Source organism: Ostrea edulis, chromosome 1, assembly GCF_947568905.1.
Source record: "Ostrea edulis chromosome 1, xbOstEdul1.1, whole genome shotgun sequence".
NCBI lineage: Eukaryota > Metazoa > Mollusca > Bivalvia > Ostreida > Ostreidae > Ostrea > Ostrea edulis.
In genome coordinates this window covers 4,214,424-4,240,055 of record NC_079164.1, presented here as the reverse complement: position 1 = coordinate 4,240,055, position 25,632 = coordinate 4,214,424, and the positions used below count along the sequence as shown (strand labels likewise).

General features: G+C 36.4%; 3 protein-coding genes across 5 annotated transcripts in view; 2 read left to right on the top strand and 1 right to left on the bottom strand.

Moving 5' to 3' along the window:
• Positions 1-25,353, top strand: part of LOC125664393 (uncharacterized) — a 161,732-nt gene extending 136,379 nt beyond the window's left edge. For all 3 annotated transcript variants that reach the window (XM_056151057.1, XM_056151064.1, XM_056151063.1), the window contains exon 14: positions 24,568-25,353. In XM_056151057.1, coding sequence (XP_056007032.1) covers positions 24,568-25,121 — 554 coding nt within the window. In that variant the 3' untranslated portion in view covers positions 25,122-25,353. The remainder of the gene's footprint in view (positions 1-24,567) is intronic.
• LOC130050828 (uncharacterized) lies at positions 1,018-4,745 on the top strand. The gene is made up of 3 exons (XM_056151604.1): positions 1,018-1,370; positions 3,979-4,145; positions 4,255-4,745. Exons 1-3 carry the CDS (start codon positions 1,312-1,314, stop codon positions 4,338-4,340), a joined length of 312 nt encoding a protein of 103 aa, XP_056007579.1. The 5' UTR covers positions 1,018-1,311; the 3' UTR covers positions 4,341-4,745.
• On the bottom strand, positions 7,762-11,498 carry LOC130050832 (uncharacterized). Its single transcript, XM_056151614.1, has 3 exons — positions 11,146-11,498; positions 8,371-8,537; positions 7,762-8,261 (listed from the first exon to the last, which is right to left on the bottom strand). The coding sequence occupies exons 1-3, from the start codon at positions 11,202-11,204 to the stop codon at positions 8,176-8,178; spliced, it is 312 nt and encodes a 103-aa protein (XP_056007589.1). The 5' UTR covers positions 11,205-11,498; the 3' UTR covers positions 7,762-8,175.
• Positions 25,354-25,632: the final 279 nt, after the last annotated feature.

The following is a 25,632-nucleotide window of genomic DNA, read 5'->3' as shown; positions in this document are numbered from 1 at the left end:
TATGTGGTGTATAGGTGGTGGTATGTGGTGTTAATGGAAATGTGAGTGATAGTATGGTGGTGATATATGCAAACTAAAAACGGTAGATCAATCTGTCATGCTAAGAAATGCAAAACTATATAGGTAGTGTTGTGAGTAATGTTAAAGAAGATGTAAGTGATGGCATCTGGTGTGGCAGTAGTGGTGTACAGGTGGTGGTATGGGGTGTATAGGTGGTGTTTGAGTGGTGTATGGGTGGTGATATGTGGTGTTAATGGAAATGTGAGTGGTAGTATGGTGGTGTTAATGGAAATGTACGTGGTAGTATGATGGTAATACATGCAAACTAACAACGGTATATCTATCTCTTTCGTTGATATTGATATGTAAAACTATCAATTCTCAGACCTGTATAGGTAGTGATGTGAGTAATGTTAAAGAAGATGTAAGTGATGACATCTGATGTGTCAGTAGTGGTGTACAAGTGGTGTATGAGTGGTGTTAATGGAAATGTGAGTGGTAGTATGGTGGTATTAATGGAAATGTGCGTGGTAGTATGATGGTGATACAATGTACATGCAAACTAATAACGGTAGATCTACCTCTTTCGTTGATATTGATATGTAAAACTATCAATTCTCTGACCTGTATAGGTAGTGGTGTGATTGGTGTAAAAACAAAAACAAAAAACCGGTGTTAAAACACATGTGTTAGCATCCGATGTGCCATTAGCTGTGTGTAAATGGTGTTTATGGAAATGTGAATGGTGGTACGTGGTGTATAAATGGTGGTATGTGGTGTTAATGAAAATAAGGGTTGTGGTATGTGGTGTTAACGAACGTGTAGGTAGAGTGTGTGCGATGTTAACGAAAGTATGAATGGTAGTAGTTGGCTGGTTATTTCACAATTTTCACCCTTATTATACACCACTTGTGGATGAAGTACTATGATTAATGGTTATTACCCCCTAGTAGCGAGGGCTCTTTAGCGTGCAAACGCCTACCGCCAAAGGGCCTTCCGAAAGACCCGTAAATGCAGTGCATTTGGAGGGCCAATCACTACCAATGTTTACGTCTTAGGTTGGCGATGGCATGAGGAGGATTCGAATTCATGAGCTTCCGGTTAGGAAGCAAACGCTCTACCATTGAGCAATGCGACCGGTAATTGCGTGGTGGTGGTGGTGGTGGTGGAAGTATATAAAGAACCTAAAAGCCAGGAATTATTCGTTTACTTGCATGACAATCTGAGCAGTGTTTATATACTTCCACCTGAAGTGTGTCACAGTCTGTATAATGGAATGATAACGTGTTGTAAAGTTCTAACGAGATACAAATGGAGTTTATCATTTTGGTTCGTGGATTTATCAGAATAAAGAGAATCTTATATTTTCGGTAAGTGCACATCTCCGATACCTGCTGAGTAGACGTCCGTATTTGACACGTTTTTTTTTTTTTTTGTTTTTGGCGAATATGCCATGTGCATTACATATTATGCATATGCACTGGTCGAGTTCACCTAGAAAAATCACTCAGGTGTGACAATCACATTTGGGGTATACACGGGTAGAGTAAATTAGGCTACCTGAGAGAAATATGGCGGATAAGATGAGAAAGGTATACGTATTTATTAGTTCATGTCAACAGAATTAGAGAGTGGCGTAAAGACACGGCCCCTTGGACATACCAGAGGTGGTATCATGTGTCTAAGATGAGCAAGCATTCCCTGTTGACCCGTTACACCCATCTTCGGCCCTGTAATTTTGATCAGGTAAACAGAGTAATTTGTATTTAAAACCAAATAGCAATTTTAGACAAAGGACTAATACGGAAGTTCCGAGTTCCCCAAGAGTTATTTCCCTTTGTCGAACTCTTCCGTAAATTATGACGTAAAATATGATGACAGTGGGTACATTTGCTAATTACTATCGTTGTATTATTTCTTAAAAGATGTTATCCAGAGTTTCTGAGACCATCCTATCTCAGGGAAAAGGCAACTTTAGTGAGTTTATGAGTATTGGATAACAAAATGGCTCAAACAAATATTGTTAATTGCCATCTTTCTTTGATAAAAGCGTCACTCATGTAGAAGAGGAAACGAATAATGATTTAATAGCCAATTTGATGATCTTATTCAAACAAATTATGCTTGATATGGCCAGAATATGCATACCAGTGATTGATATAAACAAAAGTTACGCTTTTATTACATTAATCGTACGTAATCGTTATGTACAATGCCAGTCTACGATATAATGTATACATTGTGTACCCACCATACGTCATCAAATGCGAAAGAGTTCGCCAAAGGGAAATAACTTTTGGGTAACTCGGAACTTGCGTATTGGTATGAAGCATCTCACTTACTGACCTATGTATGGCTAAGGCTGGTAATGCCTTCCCGGATGCGGATGTTTTGTTCTTAAAAGTTTACCAGAATAACCTTTTACTTTATGAAGGAACAATTATCTCCCGTCTTGAATGTCTTAAAGCTGACATGAATTCTGAAATATATACACATTTGTCATCTTACCCACCATCTTTCGTTCAGATAGCCTATTTTATTCTACCCGTATTTACCCAAATGTGATTGTCACACCTGAGTGATTTTGTAGTTAGACTCGACGAGCAGCAATCGCAATTCAACAAACTGGGCGACACTGACACAGGAGGAGAATACCCTGCAGCATTCCAAAAAAAAAAAAAAAAAAAAAAATCACGAAAAAGCAGAACTCGTTTGTTAAATACTTGTAGATCAGAATAGTAGTAGTTCAGTTCCCTTGCAAAGCCGGAAAGTTTAATAAAATTCAGATCAAGCGTTGTTTCTCCTTTGTGTCAACACATCGTTGATGGTCACATGGCTAAAATAAGCAACACTGATTTGTTCCAGACCGAATCTTAGAATAATTTAGAAGTAGTACTTAGAGAACAACATATATAATTGTCGCTGTAAAATAAATTACATGTAGCCATATAGGAATAATTGATCGAAGGAAAATGTATTGTTTCTGTAAAATGAGTAACATACAATTGTACAGAAAACAATCCACAGAAAATATGGCCCTCTAAGTAAAAGAAATCCTATAATATATCATATACTTTGTAACACAAAGGTTACTATTTGTATATAATACGTACATTTACATCTAATATAGGGAAATCTTTAAAACATTTCTTCTCAAAGACAATAGTCAGAAAAGTTCAATCTTACATGAAAGCTTCCTGACTTAGTGCAGATTCAGTTTGTTAGTGGAAACGCGCATCTGGTGCATCAAAATTGGTACCGTATAAGTTTTACATTAAATAGATAGGGATTATGAGATTGATCACTGTTCCTTGCATTAACCGGAACTAGTTATGAATTGTAGTTGTCTTATATTAACCGGAACTCGAAATGAATTGTAGATTCCTTACATTAAACGGAACTAGCAATGCTTTGTAATTTCCTTACATTCGCTGGAACTAGAAATTATTTGAAGTTTCTTTACATACCTTTGCGAATCTTGTTTAGTGCACAACACTATGAAAGGTGAAGATAACGAACAGTGATCAATCTCATAACTCCTACAAGCAATACAAAATAGAGAGTTGGGCAAACACGGACCCCTGGACACACCGGAGGTGGGGTCAGGTGCCTAGGAGAAGTAAGCGTTTGAAATATCAAGGAAATTATTTGACCTCACATTGAAAGCAGCGGGTTAAGTCGAATACTATTTGACCTTTGTCTATGTCACGACAAACGACCTTTTTTTAAACCAAAATGCTTGATTATAAATTGAGAAAAAAAATTAAAAACATTCTATGCATGTTTGAATTATTGAACTGCATTTTTCACAAGGTATATATGAAAACCCTAGGGTAAATTCACAGTGGAAAACTGGCAGAAGAGTTAATTTCCAAATGAAAAAAAAAAAAAACTTGATACATTTCCTTTATTAAAAATGTAGACTTCTCGTCACAACATTTCATTAAATCTAGATAATGATGACTATCAAAATTTTAGGAAGCAATCAACAGTTGTGATCGAGAAGAGAGAAGGAGAAAATTTCAAGTGTGAGATTGTATTTGATGAGACTGATATGACAATGGTACCAGAGCCAACTGTCAAACAGCACTCCAGCCAGCAACATTTTCCTCTTGTATTTTTTGACTTGGAATCAACAGGATTAAGTTTGTTACTTTTTACTACCTGCCCAATATCTAAATTGATTGTTCAGTTGAGAAAAGAAGTTCTTAAATGAATACATGTATTATATTTTGGTGTTAATTCATTTTCCAGCTAGAGATTCTCATATTACACAGCTGTCGTGTGTGGTGAAGAAAAATGTTCCACCTATACCTTTCCAAAAATACCTATCACAGTAAAAGCCTCAGAAATCACAGGAATCGAAATTGTCAATGGAAATATGTTTAACAAAAATATAGAAGTCAAGCCTTTCAGCAGGAATGGATGCTCTGCTTAATTTTGTTTCAAAATTTTAAACTAAAGTAATTCTGCATTTACAATGGCAGTGTATGAATGTCAACAATATACAGAATGTTTATTGTATACTATACCCAATTTAACATTTTCTGTTTATGAGAGAGAGAGAGAGAGAGAGAGAGTTGCAAGAATTGGAAAGTAACTGCAAAAATCATGTGCAAATTGCATCAGTATTGATGTGAACGGTGGTGAATTTGTTCTCTGAATTTTGATACATTTAATGTACCAAATGAAATTATCCTAATAAATTTCCATTTCCATTTCAAATGAAAATGATTAAATTTCCACACAATGTGGGTTTTTTTTATTCATTAGAATACATCAAAGTAAGTTATAATTAAAAATAAGTTTAAAAAGAACTGTATTTTAGTTTTAAGAAAAAATGATGGAGAAAATTGGAATTAGACTGCTTGAAAACTCTAGTTCACTAGTTCACTAGTATGTGATTGTTGCTTTAAGAAAGATTTCAAAGCATCATAGCAAATTATAACTAATATTTTGCTTATAACACTAATAAATTTTGATATTGTAAATATAGTCGCTTTAAATGAATGTAAAATTTGAATTTGAAAAAAAATCTCATTATTTTAAGTAAAATTACTTTCTTAAGTGGGTGATGACCTGCATTTTTTTCTTTGCAGAATAAACTATATTGCATACCTCGTATTGTGCAGATGAGTTGTTCTAGATATCTTTTCTTTGCATCAACAGTGACATACGTCACAAATCGAATGGCACCAGGGATATCGCCGACATCTGTATCTACCAACACTGGAATCAATCTAATTTTCTTATCTCTTAAAAACGCATCTAAAATGCTCAGAAGTTGCAAAGTAAATGTTTTGTCATAAAGGGTTTCTTTGGTCATGATTGCAATCGTCCAGTAACACTGGTCTACGGCGCATTCCATGGTATCAAACTGCCTATGCCCGATCTGTCCATCCTCATAAAACTTTACACCTTCTTCTTCGAGGCGCTTTACAATATCATCTCTTGTTGTCTTGCTTGCGCCAGACGGATGGTAAAACAAAAACACTTCTTTCTCATAATGAGCAGGTTCTTTTGAGCTTAGTCTGTCCAATGGTCTCTCTATCTGATTTGCATAAAACAAGCATAAAATCAATATAAATTCATATAATTTACTTGTAAATCAACATGATTTTTATGACAAACTTAAACAATATTACACTAAACAAGATCACGTTAATATCATGGATGACCCGTGGCACTCTAAAGAACCCTCACTGCTTAATGGCCATGGGCGGTGAGCATACGCCTAAATTTGAAGCCCTTCACCGGCCGTGGTGACGTCTCAATATGAGTGAAAAATTCTCGAGCGAGACGTTAAGTAAGATACAATCAAAGTATTCCTTGTGACAAGACCTTTCCGTAGGTACATGTACCAACATTTTTAACCCATCACCTTGGAGTTTGACCTACCTTTTAAAACCTTTAACCTTGCTAATAATTTTTGATCAGTTGACCTTGGAGTTTGACCTTCTTTTAAGAATTTGACATTGGACTAACTTGTAAATATTAAGAACTTTCATATTGCACATGAGCATTTCCTGTGACAAGATCTCTCTACTGGTACCAAGGTATTTGAACTTGTGACCTTGGCCATTATCGGGGGCATTTGTGTTCCATTGATTGATTATTGTTTAACGTCCCTCTCAAGAATATTTCCCTCATATGGAGATGTCACCACTGCCGGTGAAGGGCTGCAAAATTTAGGCCTATGGTCGGCGCTAATGGTCATTGAGCAGGGAGGGATCTTTATCGTGCCACACCTGCTGTGACACGGGACCTCGGTTTTAGCTGTCCCTCCCTGCTCAATGACCATAAGCGCCGACCATAGGCCTAAATTTTGCAGCCCTTCACCGGCAGTGGTGACATCTCCATATGAGGGAAATATTCTTGAGAGGGACGTTAAACAATAATCAATCAATGGAACACAAATGCCCCCGATAATGGCCAAGGTCACAAGTTCAAATACCTTGGTACCAGTAGAGAGATCTTGTCACAGGAAATGCTCATGTGCAATATGAAAGTTCTTAATATTTACAAGTTAGTCCAATGTCAAATTCTTAAAAGAAGGTCAAACTCCAAGGTCAACTGATCAAAAATTATTAGCAAGGTTAAAGGTTTTAAAAGGTAGGTCAAACTCCAAGGTGATGGGTTAAAAATGTTGGTACATGTACCTACGGAAAGGTCTTGTCACAAGGAATACTTTGATTGTATCTTACTTAACGTCTCGCTCGAGAATTTTTCACTCATATTGAGACGTCACCACGGCCGGTGAAGGGCTTCAAATTTAGGCGTATGCTCACCGCCCATGGCCATTAAGCAGTGAGGGTTCTTTAGAGTGCCACGGGTCATCCATGATATTAACGTGATCTTGTTTAGTGTAATATTGTTTAAGTTTGTCATAAAAATCATGTTGATTTACAAGTAAATTATATGAATTTATATTGATTTTATGTTTGTTTTATGCAAATCAGATAGAGAGACCATTGGACAGACTAAGCTCAAAAGAACCTGCTCATTATGAGAAAGAAGTGTTTTTGTTTTACCATCCGTCTGGCGCAAGCAAGACAACAAGAGATGATATTGTAAAGCGCCTCGAAGAAGAAGGTGTAAAGTTTTATGAGGATGGACAGATCGGGCATAGGCAGTTTGATACCATGGAATGCGCCGTAGACCAGTGTTACTGGACGATTGCAATCATGACCAAAGAAACCCTTTATGACAAAACATTTACTTTGCAACTTCTGAGCATTTTAGATGCGTTTTTAAGAGATAAGAAAATTAGATTGATTCCAGTGTTGGTAGATACAGATGTCGGCGATATCCCTGGTGCCATTCGATTTGTGACGTATGTCACTGTTGATGCAAAGAAAAGATATCTAGAACAACTCATCTGCACAATACGAGGTATGCAATATAGTTTATTCTGCAAAGAAAAAAATGCAGGTCATCACCCACTTAAGAAAGTAATTTTACTTAAAATAATGAGATTTTTTTTCAAATTCAAATTTTACATTCATTTAAAGCGACTATATTTACAATATCAAAATTTATTAGTGTTATAAGCAAAATATTAGTTATAATTTGCTATGATGCTTTGAAATCTTTCTTAAAGCAACAATCACATACTAGTGAACTAGTGAACTAGAGTTTTCAAGCAGTCTAATTCCAATTTTCTCCATCATTTTTTCTTAAAACTAAAATACAGTTCTTTTTAAACTTATTTTTAATTATAACTTACTTTGATGTATTCTAATGAATAAAAAAAAACCCACATTGTGTGGAAATTTAATCATTTTCATTTGAAATGGAAATGGAAATTTATTAGGATAATTTCATTTGGTACATTAAATGTATCAAAATTCAGAGAACAAATTCACCACCGTTCACATCAATACTGATGCAATTTGCACATGATTTTTGCAGTTACTTTCCAATTCTTGCAACTCTCTCTCTCTCTCTCTCTCTCTCTCTCATAAACAGAAAATGTTAAATTGGGTATAGTATACAATAAACATTCTGTATATTGTTGACATTCATACACTGCCATTGTAAATGCAGAATTACTTTAGTTTAAAATTTTGAAACAAAATTAAGCAGAGCATCCATTCCTGCTGAAAGGCTTGACTTCTATATTTTTGTTAAACATATTTCCATTGACAATTTCGATTCCTGTGATTTCTGAGGCTTTTACTGTGATAGGTATTTTTGGAAAGGTATAGGTGGAACATTTTTCTTCACCACACACGACAGCTGTGTAATATGAGAATCTCTAGCTGGAAAATGAATTAACACCAAAATATAATACATGTATTCATTTAAGAACTTCTTTTCTCAACTGAACAATCAATTTAGATATTGGGCAGGTAGTAAAAAGTAACAAACTTAATCCTGTTGATTCCAAGTCAAAAAATACAAGAGGAAAATGTTGCTGGCTGGAGTGCTGTTTGACAGTTGGCTCTGGTACCATTGTCATATCAGTCTCATCAAATACAATCTCACACTTGAAATTTTCTCCTTCTCTCTTCTCGATCACAACTGTTGATTGCTTCCTAAAATTTTGATAGTCATCATTATCTAGATTTAATGAAATGTTGTGACGAGAAGTCTACATTTTTAATAAAGGAAATGTATCAAGTTTTTTTTTTTTTTTCATTTGGAAATTAACTCTTCTGCCAGTTTTCCACTGTGAATTTACCCTAGGGTTTTCATATATACCTTGTGAAAAATGCAGTTCAATAATTCAAACATGCATAGAATGTTTTTAATTTTTTTTCTCAATTTATAATCAAGCATTTTGGTTTAAAAAAAGGTCGTTTGTCGTGACATAGACAAAGGTCAAATAGTATTCGACTTAACCCGCTGCTTTCAATGTGAGGTCAAATAATTTCCTTGATATTTCAAACGCTTACTTCTCCTAGGCACCTGACCCCACCTCCGGTGTGTCCAGGGGTCCGTGTTTGCCCAACTCTCTATTTTGTATTGCTTGTAGGAGTTATGAGATTGATCACTGTTCGTTATCTTCACCTTTCATAGTGTTGTGCACTAAACAAGATTCGCAAAGGTATGTAAAGAAACTTCAAATAATTTCTAGTTCCAGCGAATGTAAGGAAATTACAAAGCATTGCTAGTTCCGTTTAATGTAAGGAATCTACAATTCATTTCGAGTTCCGGTTAATATAAGACAACTACAATTCATAACTAGTTCCGGTTAATGCAAGGAACAGTGATCAATCTCATAATCCCTATCTATTTAATGTAAAACTTATACGGTACCAATTTTGATGCACCAGATGCGCGTTTCCACTAACAAACTGAATCTGCACTAAGTCAGGAAGCTTTCATGTAAGATTGAACTTTTCTGACTATTGTCTTTGAGAAGAAATGTTTTAAAGATTTCCCTATATTAGATGTAAATGTACGTATTATATACAAATAGTAACCTTTGTGTTACAAAGTATATGATATATTATAGGATTTCTTTTACTTAGAGGGACATATTTTCTGTGGATTGTTTTCTGTACAATTGTATGTTACTCATTTTACAGAAACAATACATTTTCCTTCGATCAATTATTCCTATATGGCTACATGTAATTTATTTTACAGCGACAATTATATATGTTGTTCTCTAAGTACTACTTCTAAATTATTCTAAGATTCGGTCTGGAACAAATCAGTGTTGCTTATTTTAGCCATGTGACCATCAACGATGTGTTGACACAAAGGAGAAACAACGCTTGATCTGAATTTTATTAAACTTTCCGGCTTTGCAAGGGAACTGAACTACTACTATTCTGATCTACAAGTATTTAACAAACGAGTTCTGCTTTTTCGTGATTTTTTTTTTTTTTTTTTTTTGGAATGCTGCAGGGTATTCTCCTCCTGTGTCAGTGTCGCCCAGTTTGTTGAATTGCGATTGCTGCTCGTCGAGTCTAACTACAAAATCACTCAGGTGTGACAATCACATTTGGGTAAATACGGGTAGAATAAAATAGGCTATCTGAACGAAAGATGGTGGGTAAGATGACAAATGTGTATATATTTCAGAATTCATGTCAGCTTTAAGACATTCAAGACGGGAGATAATTGTTCCTTCATAAAGTAAAAGGTTATTCTGGTAAACTTTTAAGAACAAAACATCCGCATCCGGGAAGGCATTACCAGCCTTAGCCATACATAGGTCAGTAAGTGAGATGCTTCATACCAATACGCAAGTTCCGAGTTACCCAAAAGTTATTTCCCTTTGGCGAACTCTTTCGCATTTGATGACGTATGGTGGGTACACAATGTATACATTATATCGTAGACTGGCATTGTACATAACGATTACGTACGATTAATGTAATAAAAGCGTAACTTTTGTTTATATCAATCACTGGTATGCATATTCTGGCCATATCAAGCATAATTTGTTTGAATAAGATCATCAAATTGGCTATTAAATCATTATTCGTTTCCTCTTCTACATGAGTGACGCTTTTATCAAAGAAAGATGGCAATTAACAATATTTGTTTGAGCCATTTTGTTATCCAATACTCATAAACTCACTAAAGTTGCCTTTTCCCTGAGATAGGATGGTCTCAGAAACTCTGGATAACATCTTTTAAGAAATAATACAACGATAGTAATTAGCAAATGTACCCACTGTCATCATATTTTACGTCATAATTTACGGAAGAGTTCGACAAAGGGAAATAACTCTTGGGGAACTCGGAACTTCCGTATTAGTCCTTTGTCTAAAATTGCTATTTGGTTTTAAATACAAATTACTCTGTTTACCTGATCAAAATTACAGGGCCGAAGATGGGTGTAACGGGTCAACAGGGAATGCTTGCTCATCTTAGACACATGATACCACCTCTGGTATGTCCAAGGGGCCGTGTCTTTACGCCACTCTCTAATTCTGTTGACATGAACTAATAAATACGTATACCTTTCTCATCTTATCCGCCATATTTCTCTCAGGTAGCCTAATTTACTCTACCCGTGTATACCCCAAATGTGATTGTCACACCTGAGTGATTTTTCTAGGTGAACTCGACCAGTGCATATGCATAATATGTAATGCACATGGCATATTCGCCAAAAACAAAAAAAAAAAACAAACGTGTCAAATACGGACGTCTACTCAGCAGGTATCGGGGATGTGCACTTACCGAAAATATAAGATTCTCTTTATTCTGATAAATCCACGAACCAAAATGATAAACTCCATTTGTATCTCGTTAGAACTTTACAACACGTTATCATTCCATTATACAGACTGTGACACACTTCAGGTGGAAGTATATAAACACTGCTCAGATTGTCATGCAAGTAAACGAATAATTCCTGGCTTTTAGGTTCTTTATATACTTCCACCACCACCACCACCACCACGCAATTACCGGTCGCATTGCTCAATGGTAGAGCGTTTGCTTCCTAACCGGAAGCTCATGAATTCGAATCCTCCTCATGCCATCGCCAACCTAAGACGTAAACATTGGTAGTGATTGGCCCTCCAAATGCACTGCATTTACGGGTCTTTCGGAAGGCCCTTTGGCGGTAGGCGTTTGCACGCTAAAGAGCCCTCGCTACTAGGGGGTAATAACCATTAATCATAGTACTTCATCCACAAGTGGTGTATAATAAGGGTGAAAATTGTGAAATAACCAGCCAACTACTACCATTCATACTTTCGTTAACATCGCACACACTCTACCTACACGTTCGTTAACACCACATACCACAACCCTTATTTTCATTAACACCACATACCACCATTTATACACCACGTACCACCATTCACATTTCCATAAACACCATTTACACACAGCTAATGGCACATCGGATGCTAACACATGTGTTTTAACACCGGTTTTTTGTTTTTGTTTTTACACCAATCACACCACTACCTATACAGGTCAGAGAATTGATAGTTTTACATATCAATATCAACGAAAGAGGTAGATCTACCGTTATTAGTTTGCATGTACATTGTATCACCATCATACTACCACGCACATTTCCATTAATACCACCATACTACCACTCACATTTCCATTAACACCACTCATACACCACTTGTACACCACTACTGACACATCAGATGTCATCACTTACATCTTCTTTAACATTACTCACATCACTACCTATACAGGTCTGAGAATTGATAGTTTTACATATCAATATCAACGAAAGAGATAGATATACCGTTGTTAGTTTGCATGTATTACCATCATACTACCACGTACATTTCCATTAACACCACCATACTACCACTCACATTTCCATTAACACCACATATCACCACCCATACACCACTCAAACACCACCTATACACCCCATACCACCACCTGTACACCACTACTGCCACACCAGATGCCATCACTTACATCTTCTTTAACATTACTCACAACACTACCTATATAGTTTTGCATTTCTTAGCATGACAGATTGATCTACCGTTTTTAGTTTGCATATATCACCACCATACTATCACTCACATTTCCATTAACACCACATACCACCACCTATACACCACATACCACCACCTATTCACCACTTACACACCACCTATACACCCCATACCACCAACTGTACACCACTACTGGCACACCAGATACCATCACTTACATCTTCTTTAACATAACTCACATCACTACCCATATAGGTCCAAAGTTATGCATTTCTTTGCATAACAATATTGATGAAAGAGATCGATCTACCGTTATTAGTTTGCGTGTGTCACCACCATACTAACACCCACATTTTATTAACACCACATACCACCACTTGTACACCACACACTACCACTTATACGGTAAATAACACCTACTCCCCACTATTGCCACACCAGTTCCCATGACTTAGGGTTTCTTTAACACTACTCACACTATCACCTATGTAGGTCCTTAATTTTGCATTTCTTTCCATAATATTAATTAGAGATTGATTTAGCGTTATTAGTTTGCATGTTTCACCACCATAACACCACTCAAATTTTCGTTAACATCATATACCACCAATTATGTACCACATACCACCCCTCACATTCTCATGAACACGACTACTGGCACCGCAGTTGCCACCACTCATATTTACTTTAACAAGGATCCGTGTTTACCCTACTCTCAATTGTGTAATCATTATAAGATTGTTCATTATCTTCACTTTTTCATGAACAATTATGAGACTTCCTATATTTAAAAAAAGAAGAAGATAATTGATATAGTAAAAACCCAGATCTATAGAGAGAGCAAGTGCTCCGATAAAAGGAAGTTTAAAATGCATCTAATGCAGGATACTCTTTTTCATTTTCAAGAGTATGTTAGACATAATCAGATGGGGAAAGGGGGGTTTCTTTAGGTGTCAGAAGTTTGGCCTAACCCTTCCTTTGGTAACAGGAATATAAATATATACACTTTATACACCACCATACACCGTATATCGTTACCCCTTTACACACTGCTCGCAATAATTATGTAAATTAGATTTCCTTACATAACGTAGTGATGATCGGGAGAAAATAGAGGGGCGATTTCAAGGTCACAATATGAATTATGACCTTCGCGCAAATATAAAAATGTTGAGCGATTTGATACGAAATTGAAATAATATATTATTTGACAAGAATTTTTTTTCACGTATACGGCTTATCACTTGATAACACCTGTCAATATAACGACAACATATAGACATGAATTGTAAGATGTACGTCGTGACGTACTTTTTCGTTGTGATCTCATAGGGTGCGAAGTGCACAGATAGTTGTTTTCATAACTATAAAACTGTTCTGCTATATCCATAATAGAGTTTAGGTCCAAAGTACTTCTAGAGTAAAAATGAATTATATTTAAATATTTAGCGTAAAACTATATGGGATCCGGGTTCGAATAAGTCCCCACTTCCCCTTGCTTGTCGTAAGAGGCGACTAAATGGGGCGGTCTTTCGGTTGAGATCGCAAAAACCGAGGTCCCGTGTCACAGCAGGTGTGGCACGATAGAGATCCCTCCCTGCTCAAAGGCCGTAAGCGCCGAGCATAGGCCTAAATTTTGAAGTCCTTCACGGGCAGTAATGACGTCTCCTTATGAGTGAAACATTCTCCAGTTCAACAATAAAAAATCAATCAATCACATAAGATTCAATACAAAATAAAGGCCTAATGCAGAAAGATCTGACTCAAACCACACAATTTAGTGAACATATGCATAAACTCTTTGCATGTTATATAGAACTACCGAATTGCTGAGCTCATTGTTTACAAAACAAAGTCAAAGCGATTTTCAGAAAATAGCCGCGTTTCCGAGAAATGAAAACGAAAGTGCTGTGTTTCTAGGGACTTTATAAATTGTTGATTTGATAAATGTGTGTTCATTTAATAAATGTGTAAACTTTCAACCACTGTTCTTCTTTAGTGGGAGCCCATTTCTGCTATTCCGTAAGTCGTTAGGTATTCGCTCAGACATGGTGATGAAAGTGAAAACGCGAATTGTGTATTGCGTTTATATACTTATTGTGACGTCATAGAAAAGCAGGTTTTTCTACAACGTCAATAACACTCTAAATTAATTAAATTGTTTATTTAATAAACATGTCAACTTAAAACCTTGTGTTATTCTTTAGATTTAATACACAGGAATACATAGAAATACACAGGAATACACAGGATTTCACAGGATTTTATACCGATTTTCAGAAAAATACCTCCAGGTTCCTTTTCCAGGAACTCAAAGCGAAAGTACCGCATAATAGAGCTAAAATTAGACCAGCGGCAATAGGCCAGCCTATTAACCCGACACCCGGCCTACAACCCCTGCTGGGGTCCGCAAGTTGACCCCGTCCTAGATATTGAACCACTCCGTTGACCCCGACACCGCTTGACCAATCAAAAGCCACCCTTGCTTGACCTCATTTGCATAAAAAGTGCACTCAGTTGAACCCCCTATCGGGAGGCCTTATACTACTCCTATTGTAAAAGCACTGTTAGTATTTCTCTTTTAATTCACGATAATTATGGTGAGTGAAAAATTGAGCAGTAATTTTCCCTCTCCATTAAAAAGCTACAAAGTTTTTTTTACATGTAGAAGATATTTTCCCTTTAATCACACCTATGGTCATCCTTAATCTGCATAATTTTCTTTAAAGGAAAAATTAAGGGTTCAGTATTTTGATCCCCCCCCCCACCACACACACACAAAATGAAAAATTCAACCTATTTTCCATTGGAACAGAATGTATCAGGCAATGAGAACATACCAATAATCCCTGGGTTTTTTGTTTGTTTGTTGTTTTTTTTTTTTTTACGCTCACTTGAGCCAAAGACTCAATAATGTGAGCATTTCTTATCAAAACTTTCCATTGTTGTAAACTTTTCACATTTTCATCATCTTCTTCAGAACCAAACTTGGCACAAAGCATCCTTGGATGAAGGGGATTCAAGTTTATTCAAATGAGGGACAATGCCTTACTCCAAGGGGAAATAATTATAGCGAAATAGTTAAATACACTGACAAATTTTAAAATTGTTCTTCTCCAGAACCAGCAGGTTAATTTCAATCAAACTTGGAACAAATTATCCTTGAGTGAAGGGGATTCAAGTTTGTTCAGTTGAAGGGCTATGCCATCTTAAAACGGGAGATAATCACAAAAAATGCAACAATAGGGTGTATATTCATTGAAAAATCTTCTTCTCAAGAACCATGCACTGGGCCAGAAAAGTTCAAATGTACATGGAAGCTTCCGGACATTGTGCAGATTCAAGTTGTTAAATTCATGGCCCTTGGGGATAGAGTGGGGCCACAATAGGAAATCAAGGTTTCACATTAAAATATATAGGAAAAAGTCTTTATTGCAGATTCATGTTTGTAAAAATCATGGCCAACAGGGGTAGGTGGGGTGACAATAGGGGATCAAAATTTTACATGCAAATATGTAGGGGGAAATTTTTAAATATGGGCCAAGGTGACTCATGGGTCCCTTATTTTCATATTGCTTTACAAATTTCACATTGGTCAGGCATTCATGTCTTAATTATGGACATATTTCTAGTCCTAAAAGTTATAGTGGATCTAAGAGGGGTGGAGGATGTAAAATAGCTTGTGAACACTTTTCTGCATATATAGGGCTTATCCAATAGACTTGACAATTTGTATAATGTTTCAATGACATTTGCAGATGTGCATATTGTAGGGACAGTAGGACCCAATTGTTATCCTTAAAGTTATAGTGGATCTGAGGGGTGGAGGGTGTAAAATAGTTTGTGAACGCTTCTCCTACTATATGGCTTATCATAGTTCACAATGTCTATGTTCCTGCCCATGCTCTCTCCTGGATCTATACCATGCAGTACATCAAAGCGGCATTGGATTGATTTGAGTGGAAAAATTTTGTATTTCCATATCAATAATAGTAGTACAAAATTGGACTCTAGACTCTCTTTAAAGTGAGACAAAGACTCAGTTGCTAAAAGGTACAGCACTGGGGTCACAATGCTGAAAGGTTCAATTGCGGCAATATCCACCTCCAGTCGACCATTTTTAATATTTATACATTTGCCAATGTATTTCGGTATATGACAATACTAATGAAATTGACGTTCAATTTCATATAACATGAAGATGATCATGTGATCAGTCTTTCTTGTGTATGGATACAATCACCGCTTCAAAAGTCAGGTACTTTCACCTGGCTTCTTGCTTATGCAATGCAGTGGGGATTTAGAGGCCCTCTCCCTTTTCACCACAAATTTGAAAAAAATAAAAATAGTGCGAGTAAAATCCATATTGGCACCAAAATGGCTGGGTAATATGGCTAATACTCTACTTTCCCACCCCCTTCCTTTCAGAAATCCTGGATCCACCACTGCAATATGATATAGAAGGAAAAAATGCATCAGAATAGTTATACATAGTTTATTTTGTAAACAGACAAGAATTTCATCAAATTGAATTTTAAATAAAACAGAAACATTAAACAAACCATTCAGAGTTAGATCTATAGGACTTTATGATGATGATAACCTGTTGTTTCCAGGCAACAGCCATTACGGACATGACTCGGCATGGTCCATGTCAGGGCTCCTCTGCGAGTCTTCATTAAAATCCTACAATAGAAATCTCTCAAGTGAACAAAAACTATCTGTTAGTTCGTATTTATTTTTTCTTACACATCCAGGAGGTTAAAAAAAAAAGAGCAACCTACCTGCACTTCATCTGGATCTGTCCTACATGGCTACAAATACTATGTTTAGTGTTGTGTGATTGTTAATTCGGTCATCTGCTACATAAGTATAGCAGCTTGGTTTGGACACAAAGCAAACTGGAAATATTGATATAAGAAATGTTATTTTTGAGTGTTATTGGGATATGTCACGAAGTTCGTACGTGGTCAAATCTACTGTAATGCTCTTTGGATTTGATCACATGACTAACTTCATGTCATATCCAAATAACGCCCAAAAATGATATCTTATTTCTGAACAGCATGTCACCAGTATTTACCTTGGATTTCATCAAACCCTACTTCTCGGTTTTATAATTTTAGTTCGGGACTGCATTTTCCTGTACAAGTATTCATACAATAAATACATAATACATGATATCTCCCTTATTTAACATGATGTCTCCTTTGTTTAACATGATGTCTCCCTTGTTTAACATGATGTCTCTTTTGTGTTTAACATGATGTCTTTTTTGTTTAACATTATGTCTCCTTTGTTTAATATGATGTCTTGCTTGTTTAACATGATGTCTCCCTTGTTTAACATGATGTCTTTCTTGTTTAACATGATGTCTCCCTTGTTTATCATGATGTCTCCCTTGTTTATCATGATGTCTCCCTTGTTTAACATGATGTCTCCCTTGTTATACCCCCCGCAACAAGTTGTGTGGAGGGGGGGGGGGGGTATACTGGAATCGGGTTGTCCGTCCGTCTGTAGACGCAATGGTTTCCGGACTCTAAAGCATTATCCTTTCCACCTACCGTCACCATATCATACATATGGACTACCCATGAGATGAAGATGTTCCCTATCGATTTTGGGGTCAAAAGGTCAAAGGTCAAGCGCACTGGACATCGAAGTAGTAATATGGTTTCCGGGCTCTAAAGCGTTATCCTTTCCACCTACAGTCACCATATCATACATATGGACTACCCATGGGATGAAGATGTTCCCTATCGATTTTGGGGTCAAAAGGTCAAAGGTCAAATGCACTGGACATTGAAGTAGTAATATGGTTTCCAGGCTCTAAAGGGTTATCCTTTCCACCTACAGTCACCATATCATACATATGGACTACCCATGGGATGAAGATGTTCCCTATCGATTTTGGGGTCAAAAGGTCAAAGGTCAAGCGCACTGGACATCGAAGTAGCAATATGGTTTCCGGGCTCTAAAGCGTTATCCTTTCCACCTACAGTCACCATATCATACATATGGACTACCCATGGGATGAAGATGTTCCCTATATATTTTGGGGTCAAAAGGTCAAGCGCACTGGACATCGAAGTAGCAATATGGTTTCCAGGCTCTAAAGCGTTATCCTTTCCACCTACAGTCACCATATCATACATATGGACTACCCATGGGATGAAGATGTTCCCTATCAATTTTGGGGTCCAAAGGTCAAGTGCACTGGACATTGAAGTAGCAATATGGTTTCCGGGCTCTAAAGCGTTATCCTTTCCACCTACAGTCACCATATCATACATATGGACTACCCATGGGATGAAGATGTTCCCTATCAATTTTGGGGTCAAAGGTCATGCGCACTGGACATCAAAGTAGCAATATGGTTTCCATTTAAATTCTTTAATGGCTTTTTTCATCGCATGGAGATGCTGTGTTCCTAGATACCTTTTGGATCATAATACTGAAGTTTTACCTATTACCAACACCCTTTGGGAGATTGGGGTAAGCGGGGGGTATTCTTAGTGAGCATTGCTCACAGTACCTCTTGTTTAACATGATATCTCCCTTGTTTAACATGATGTCTCCCTTGTTTAACATGATATCTCCCTTGTTTATCATGATGTCTTGCTTGTTTAACATGATGTCTTGCTTGTTTAACATGATGTTTCCCTTGTTTAACATGATGTCTGCCTTGTTTATCATGATGTCTTGCTTGTTTAACATGAAGTCTCCCTTGTTTAACATGATGGCTTGCTTGTTTAACATGATGTCTCCCTTGTTTAACATGATATCTCCCTTGATTATCATGGTGTCTTCCTTGTCTAACATGATGTCTCCCTTGTTTATCATGATGTCTTGCTTGTTAAACATGATGTCTTCCTTGTTTAACATGATGTCTTGCTTGTTTAACATGATGTCTCGTTTGTTTAACATGATGTCTCCCTTGTTTATCATGATGTCTCCCTTGTTTAACATGATGTCTTGCTTGTTAAACATGATGTCTTGCTTGTTTAACATGATGTCTCCCTTGTTTAAAATGATGTCTCCTTTGTTTAACATGATGTCTCCCTTGTTTAACATGATGTCTCCCTTGTTTAACATGATGTCTCCCTTGTTTAACATGATGTTTCCCTTGTTTAAGATGATGTCTCCCTTGTTTAACATGATGTCTCCCTTGTTTATCATGATGTCTCCCTTGTTTAACATGATGTCTCCATTATTTAACATGATGTCTGCCTTGTTTATCATGATGTCTTGCTTGTTTAACATGATGTCTCCCTTGTTTATCATGATGTCTCCCTTGTTTAACATGATGTCTCGCTTGTTAAACATGATATCTTGCTTGTTTAACATGATGTCTCCCTTGTTTAACATGATGTCTTGCTTGTTAAACATGATGTCTTGCTTGTTTATCATGATGTCTCCCTTGTTTATCATGATGTCTCCCTTGTTTAACATGATGTCTTGCTTGTTAAACATGATGTCTTGCTTGTTTAACATGATGTCTCCCTTCTTTAAAATGATGTCTCCTTTGTTTAACATGATGTCTCCCTTGTTTATCATGATGTCTCCCTTGTTTATCATGATGTCTCCCTTGTTTAACATATCTCCCTTGTTTAACATGATGTCTCCCTTGTTTAACATGATGTCTCCCTTGTTAAACATGATGTCTTGCTTGTTTAACATGATGTCTCCCTTGTTTATCATGATGTCTTGCTTGTTAAACATGATGTCTTGTTTGTTTATCATGATGTCTCCCTTGTTTATCATGATGTCTCCGTTGTTTAACATGATGTCTCGCTTGTTAAACATGATATCTTGCTTGTTTAACATGATGTCTCCCTTGTTTAACATGATGTCTCCCTTGTTTAACATGATATCTCGCTTATATAACATGATGTCTCCCTTGTTTAACATGATGTCTCCCTTGTTTAACATGATATCTCCCTTGTTTATCATGATGTCTTGCTTGTTTAACATGATGTCTCCCTTGTTTAACATGATATCTCCCTTGATTATCATGGTGTCTCCCTTGTCTAACATGATGTCTCCCTTGTTTATCATGATGTCTTGCTTGTTAAACATGATGTCTTCCTTGTTTAACATGATGTCTTGCATGTTTAACATGATGTCTCGTTTGTTTAACATGATGTCTTGCTTTTTAAACATGATGTCTTGCTTGTTTAACATGATGTCTCCCTTGTTTAAAATGATGTCTCCTTTGTTTAACATGATGTCTCCCTTGTTTATCATGATGTCTCCCTTGTTTAACATATCTCCCTTGTTTATCATGATGTCTCCCTTGTTTATCATGATGTCTCCGTTGTTTAACATGATGTCTCGCTTGTTAAACATGATATCTTGCTTGTTTAACATGATGTCTCCCTTGTTTAACATGATGTCTTGCTTGTTAAACATGATGTCTTGCTTGTTTATCATGATGTCTCCCTTGTTTATCATGATGTCTCCCTTGTTTAACATGATGTCTTGCTTGTTAAACATGATGTCTTGCTTGTTTAACATGATTTCTCCCTTGTTTAAAATGATGTCTCCTTTGTTTAACATGATGTCTCGTTTGTTTAACATGATGTCTCCCTTGTTTAACATGATGTCTCCCTTGTTTAATATGATGTCTCCTTTGTTTATCATGATGTCTCCCTTGTTTAACATGATGTCTCCCTTGTTTAACATGATGTCTTGCTTGTTTAACATGTCTCCCTTGTTTAACATGTCTTGCTTGTTTAACATGATGTCTCGTTTGTTTAACATGATGTCTCCCTTGTTTATCATGATATCTCCCTTGTTTAGCATGATGTCTCCCTTGTTTAATATGATGTCTTGCTTTTTTAACATGATGTATCTCTTGTTTAACATAATGTCTCGCTTGTTAAACATATCTTGCTTGTTTAACATGATGTCTCCCTTGTTTAACATGATGTCTTGCTTGTTAAACATGATGTCTTGCTTGTTTATCATGATGTCTCCCTTGTTTATCATGATGTCTCCCTTGTTTAACATGATGTCTTGCTTGTTAAACATGATGTCTTGCTTGTTTAACATGATGTCTCCCTTGTTTAAAATGATGTCTCCTTTGTTTAACATGATGTCTCCCATGTTTAACATGATGTCTCCCTTGTTTAACATGATGTTTCCCTTGTTTAACATGATGTCTCCCTTGTTTAACATGATGTCTCCCTTGTTTAACATGATGTCTCGTTTGTTTAAGATGTTGTCTCCCTTGTTTAACATGATGTCTCGCTTGTTTAACATGTCTCCCTTGTTTAACATGTCTTGCTTGTTTAACATGATGTCTCGTTTGTTTAACATGATGTCTCCCTTGTTTATCATGATATCTCCCTTGTTTAGCATGATGTCTCCCTTGTTTAATATGATGTCTTGCTTTTTTAACATGATGTATCTCTTGTTTAACATGATATCTTGCTTGTTTAACATGATGTCTTGTTTGGATAACATGATGTCTCCCTTGTTTAACATGATGTCTCCCTTGTTTATCATGATGTCTTGCTTGTTTAACATGATGTCTTGCTTGTTAAAGATGATGTCTTGCTTGTTTATCATGATGTCTCCCTTGTTTATCATGATATCTCCCTTGTTTAACATGATGTCTTGCTTGTTAAACATGATGTCTTGTTTGTTTAACATGATGTCTCCCTTGTTTAAAATGATGTCTCCTTTGTTTAACATGATGTCTCCCTTGTTTAACATGATGTTTCCCTTATTTAACATGATGTCTCCCTTGTTTAACATGATGTCTCCCTTGTTTAATATGATGTCTCCTTTGTTTATCATGATGTCTCCCTTGTTTAACATGATGTCTTGCTTGTTTAACATGATGTCTCCCTTGTTTCACATGATGTCTCCCTTGTTTAACATGATGTCTCGTTTGTTTAACATGATGTCTCCCTTGTTTAACATGATGTCTCCCTTGTTTTACATGATGTCTTGCTTGTTTAACATGTCTCCCTTGTTTAACATGTCTTGCTTGTTTAACATGATGTCTCGTTTGTTTAACATGATGTTTCCCTTGTTTATCATGATATCTCCCTTGTTTAGCATGATGTCTCCCTTGTTTAATATGATGTCTTGCTTTTTTAACATGATGTATCTCTTGTTTAACATGATATCTTGTTTGTTTAACATGATGTCTCCTTTGTTTAACATGATGTCTCCCTTGTTTAACATGATGTTTCCCTTGTTTAACATGATTTCTCCCTTGTTTAACATGATGTCTCCCTTGTTTAACATGATGTTTCCCTTGTTTAAGATGCTGTCTCCCTTGTTTATCATGATGTCTTGCTTGTTAAACATGATGTCTTCCTTGTTTAACATGATGTCTTGCTTGTTTAACATTATGTCTCGTTTGTTTAACATAATGTCTCCCTTGTTTATCATGATGTCTCCCTTGTTTAACATGATGTCTTGCTTGTTAAACATGATGTCTTGCTTGTTTAACATTATGTCTCCCTTGTTTAAAATGGTGTCTCCTTTGTTTAACATGATGTCTCCCTTGTTTATCATGATGTCTCCCTTGTTTAACATATCTCCCTTGTTTATCATGATGTCTCCCTTGTTTATCATGATTTCTCCGTTGTTTAACATGATGTCTCGCTTGTTAAACATGATATCTTGCTTGTTTAACATGATGTCTCCCTTGTTTAACATTATGTCTTGCTTGTTTATCATGATGTCTCCCTTGTTTATCATGATGTCTCCCTTGTTTAACATGATGTCTTGCTTGTTAAACATGATGTCTTGCTTGTTTAACATGATGTCTCCCTTGTTTAAAATGATGTCTCCTTTGTTTAACATGATGTCTCCCTTGTTTAACATGATGTCTCCCTTGTTTAACATGATGTCTCCCTTGTTTAATATGATGTCTCCTTTGTTTATCATGATGTGTCCCTTGTTTAACATGATGTCTTGCTTGTTTAACATGATGTCTCCCTTGTTTTATCAACCAGAAAAATCTGAATGTTGAAAGAGATATCAAACATTTATTGACTTGTGCAAGGTGAAGATAACGAACAGTGATCAATCTCATAACTCCTATAAGCAATACAAAATAGATAGTTGGGCAAACACGGACCCCTGGACACACCAGAGGTGGAATCAGGTGCCTAAGAGGAGTAAGCATCCCCTGTTGACCAGTCACACCTACCGTGAGCCCCATATCCTGATCAGGTAAACGGAATTAACCGCAGTCAAAATCAGTGTGCCAAGAACGGCTTAACAATCGGTATGAAACACGTCAGACAGCATTTAACCCAATGCGAGGTTGTACTGATGAACTAGATCGTTATAACGACCATAGAATTTGCGAACTGCTGACTTCAATCGAGACTGTTGAAATCCCTGTACCATCAACTTGTTTGTCAGTAGCTTACCTCGATTTAAAAATTAATTTGTACAATACTAATTTTTTAATCAACAAATTCAATACTACTTTTTCTGCAGAAAATTCTGATAGATTTTTAATGGTTTACGAGGGATGAAATCATTGTTACCCTCAACTACATGCAATATTTTGTTTTACACTCAATGTCTTACATTTATTAATGGTATCTGTTAAAGAAAGCAAACCACTGGTTATAGAAAGTTAAACAAGCAAAAGGTTTTGATTGTGACTTAGCAAAAATAAAAGTCAAGCATAAACATTTCGTAACGGATTTCAAAACAAGATCGTAAACATACAAGTGAAATGAAAAAATGTATTGAATAGGAATAGTTTTCTTCTCATTTGAAATTTTGACTGTTCATAATAATGTTGACACAGAAGTCGCAATTAAGATCTATTGATTAATGATCCCGCATATTATTAATTAGTTCTTAATAGAACTATCTCACCTGTGCCAAAAAAAAAAATTCTTCTAAAGGGAGAAAACACAGTTGTCACTTTGCATGTGAGGGAGACATTACAAATTTTCTCCCTTCATGTGACAAGCCCTTGACCAATGGAATTGACTGTATTATTCTAAAGGATAACATTACCAAATAGTATTTAGACAGTGACTCATTTAAACACTTTAATACTCACAAATGTTGATTTTGCACTCATATTCCAGGCTACATTTTGGTAATTGCTATTTGTATGCATGGGTTGAATACTGCCCGTGGGCCTCTTGCCTAACTCTGTGTTAGGGTTAATTTCAAATTTTGATTTTTACAGAAGAGGGTGGCCGGAGTGAGTTACAGGATCTTTTGGAATATATGTGTACAGGACCAGCGAGGAAGATACTGTTTAATGTTGTGAAGATGTATGTGGATAATCCAGACAGTTATTTCAAAGATGAATCAAAAAAAGCTTTATTAAAATCAGCATTACCACCAGAGTTCCATTCAGCCCATGATTTTGAATCCGAATACAGACATTCTATCCCTGTTATGTACGCCATTCTACATGTGTCACTCAGTGAGAAACAACCAAAATCTGGTTGGGGTCAAAAGGTCAAGGACACAGACACTGGGGTAGGAGATGATGTAGAGAGAGTGTATCGAGCTCACACACTGAGTAGAGAAATTCAAAATGCAGAGAATATATCTGTAGATGGATATGTAAGGCTATTTGAAATGTTGATAGGAGCTGTAGAGAGACTAGATATAAAGGGGAAATGTAGCGAGGATTACAGGGAGATTGTGAAGAGATGGGGAAACATTCAGAGGAAGCTGTGGGTGAAGGATAAATTGACAACATTCACAAACTTTATCAAGAAATGGTCATAATGTTGATACATGTCACTTGTAAGTATTTTATTGAGAGAGTTTGATGTAGTGGGGTGATACAATAAATCTAACAGTGATTAATTACACAGGATCACTAAATGTCCAGTAACATACTCCAGCTACTGAGCTATCTGGTCACTGATGATCAAACCAGGCTGATGACCACAAGATAGCGTTGATACCGGTGCTTGTCATAAATGTAGAAGTGAAATCACAGATCTAACACCCCCCCCCCCCCAAAAAAAAACCCAACCCGGACCCTGAGTCTTAGTAGCATGATAAACAACCCACATACTGATACGTGTATTGATACTGTTGTGTGGTGATGCTGTGAACTCGTGTTTAGTACATTTGATCCACTTTTTTACAGCTGATTTTTTTCTTTATTAATTAGTCCCTGTATGAAGGCAGCTCTAATCATAAGTTTGCAATATATGTATATATGATTTTATTCAACTCTGATTGAAATTGATATCCTGTTGCCTGTCTGTTGTATGTGTGTTAACCTACT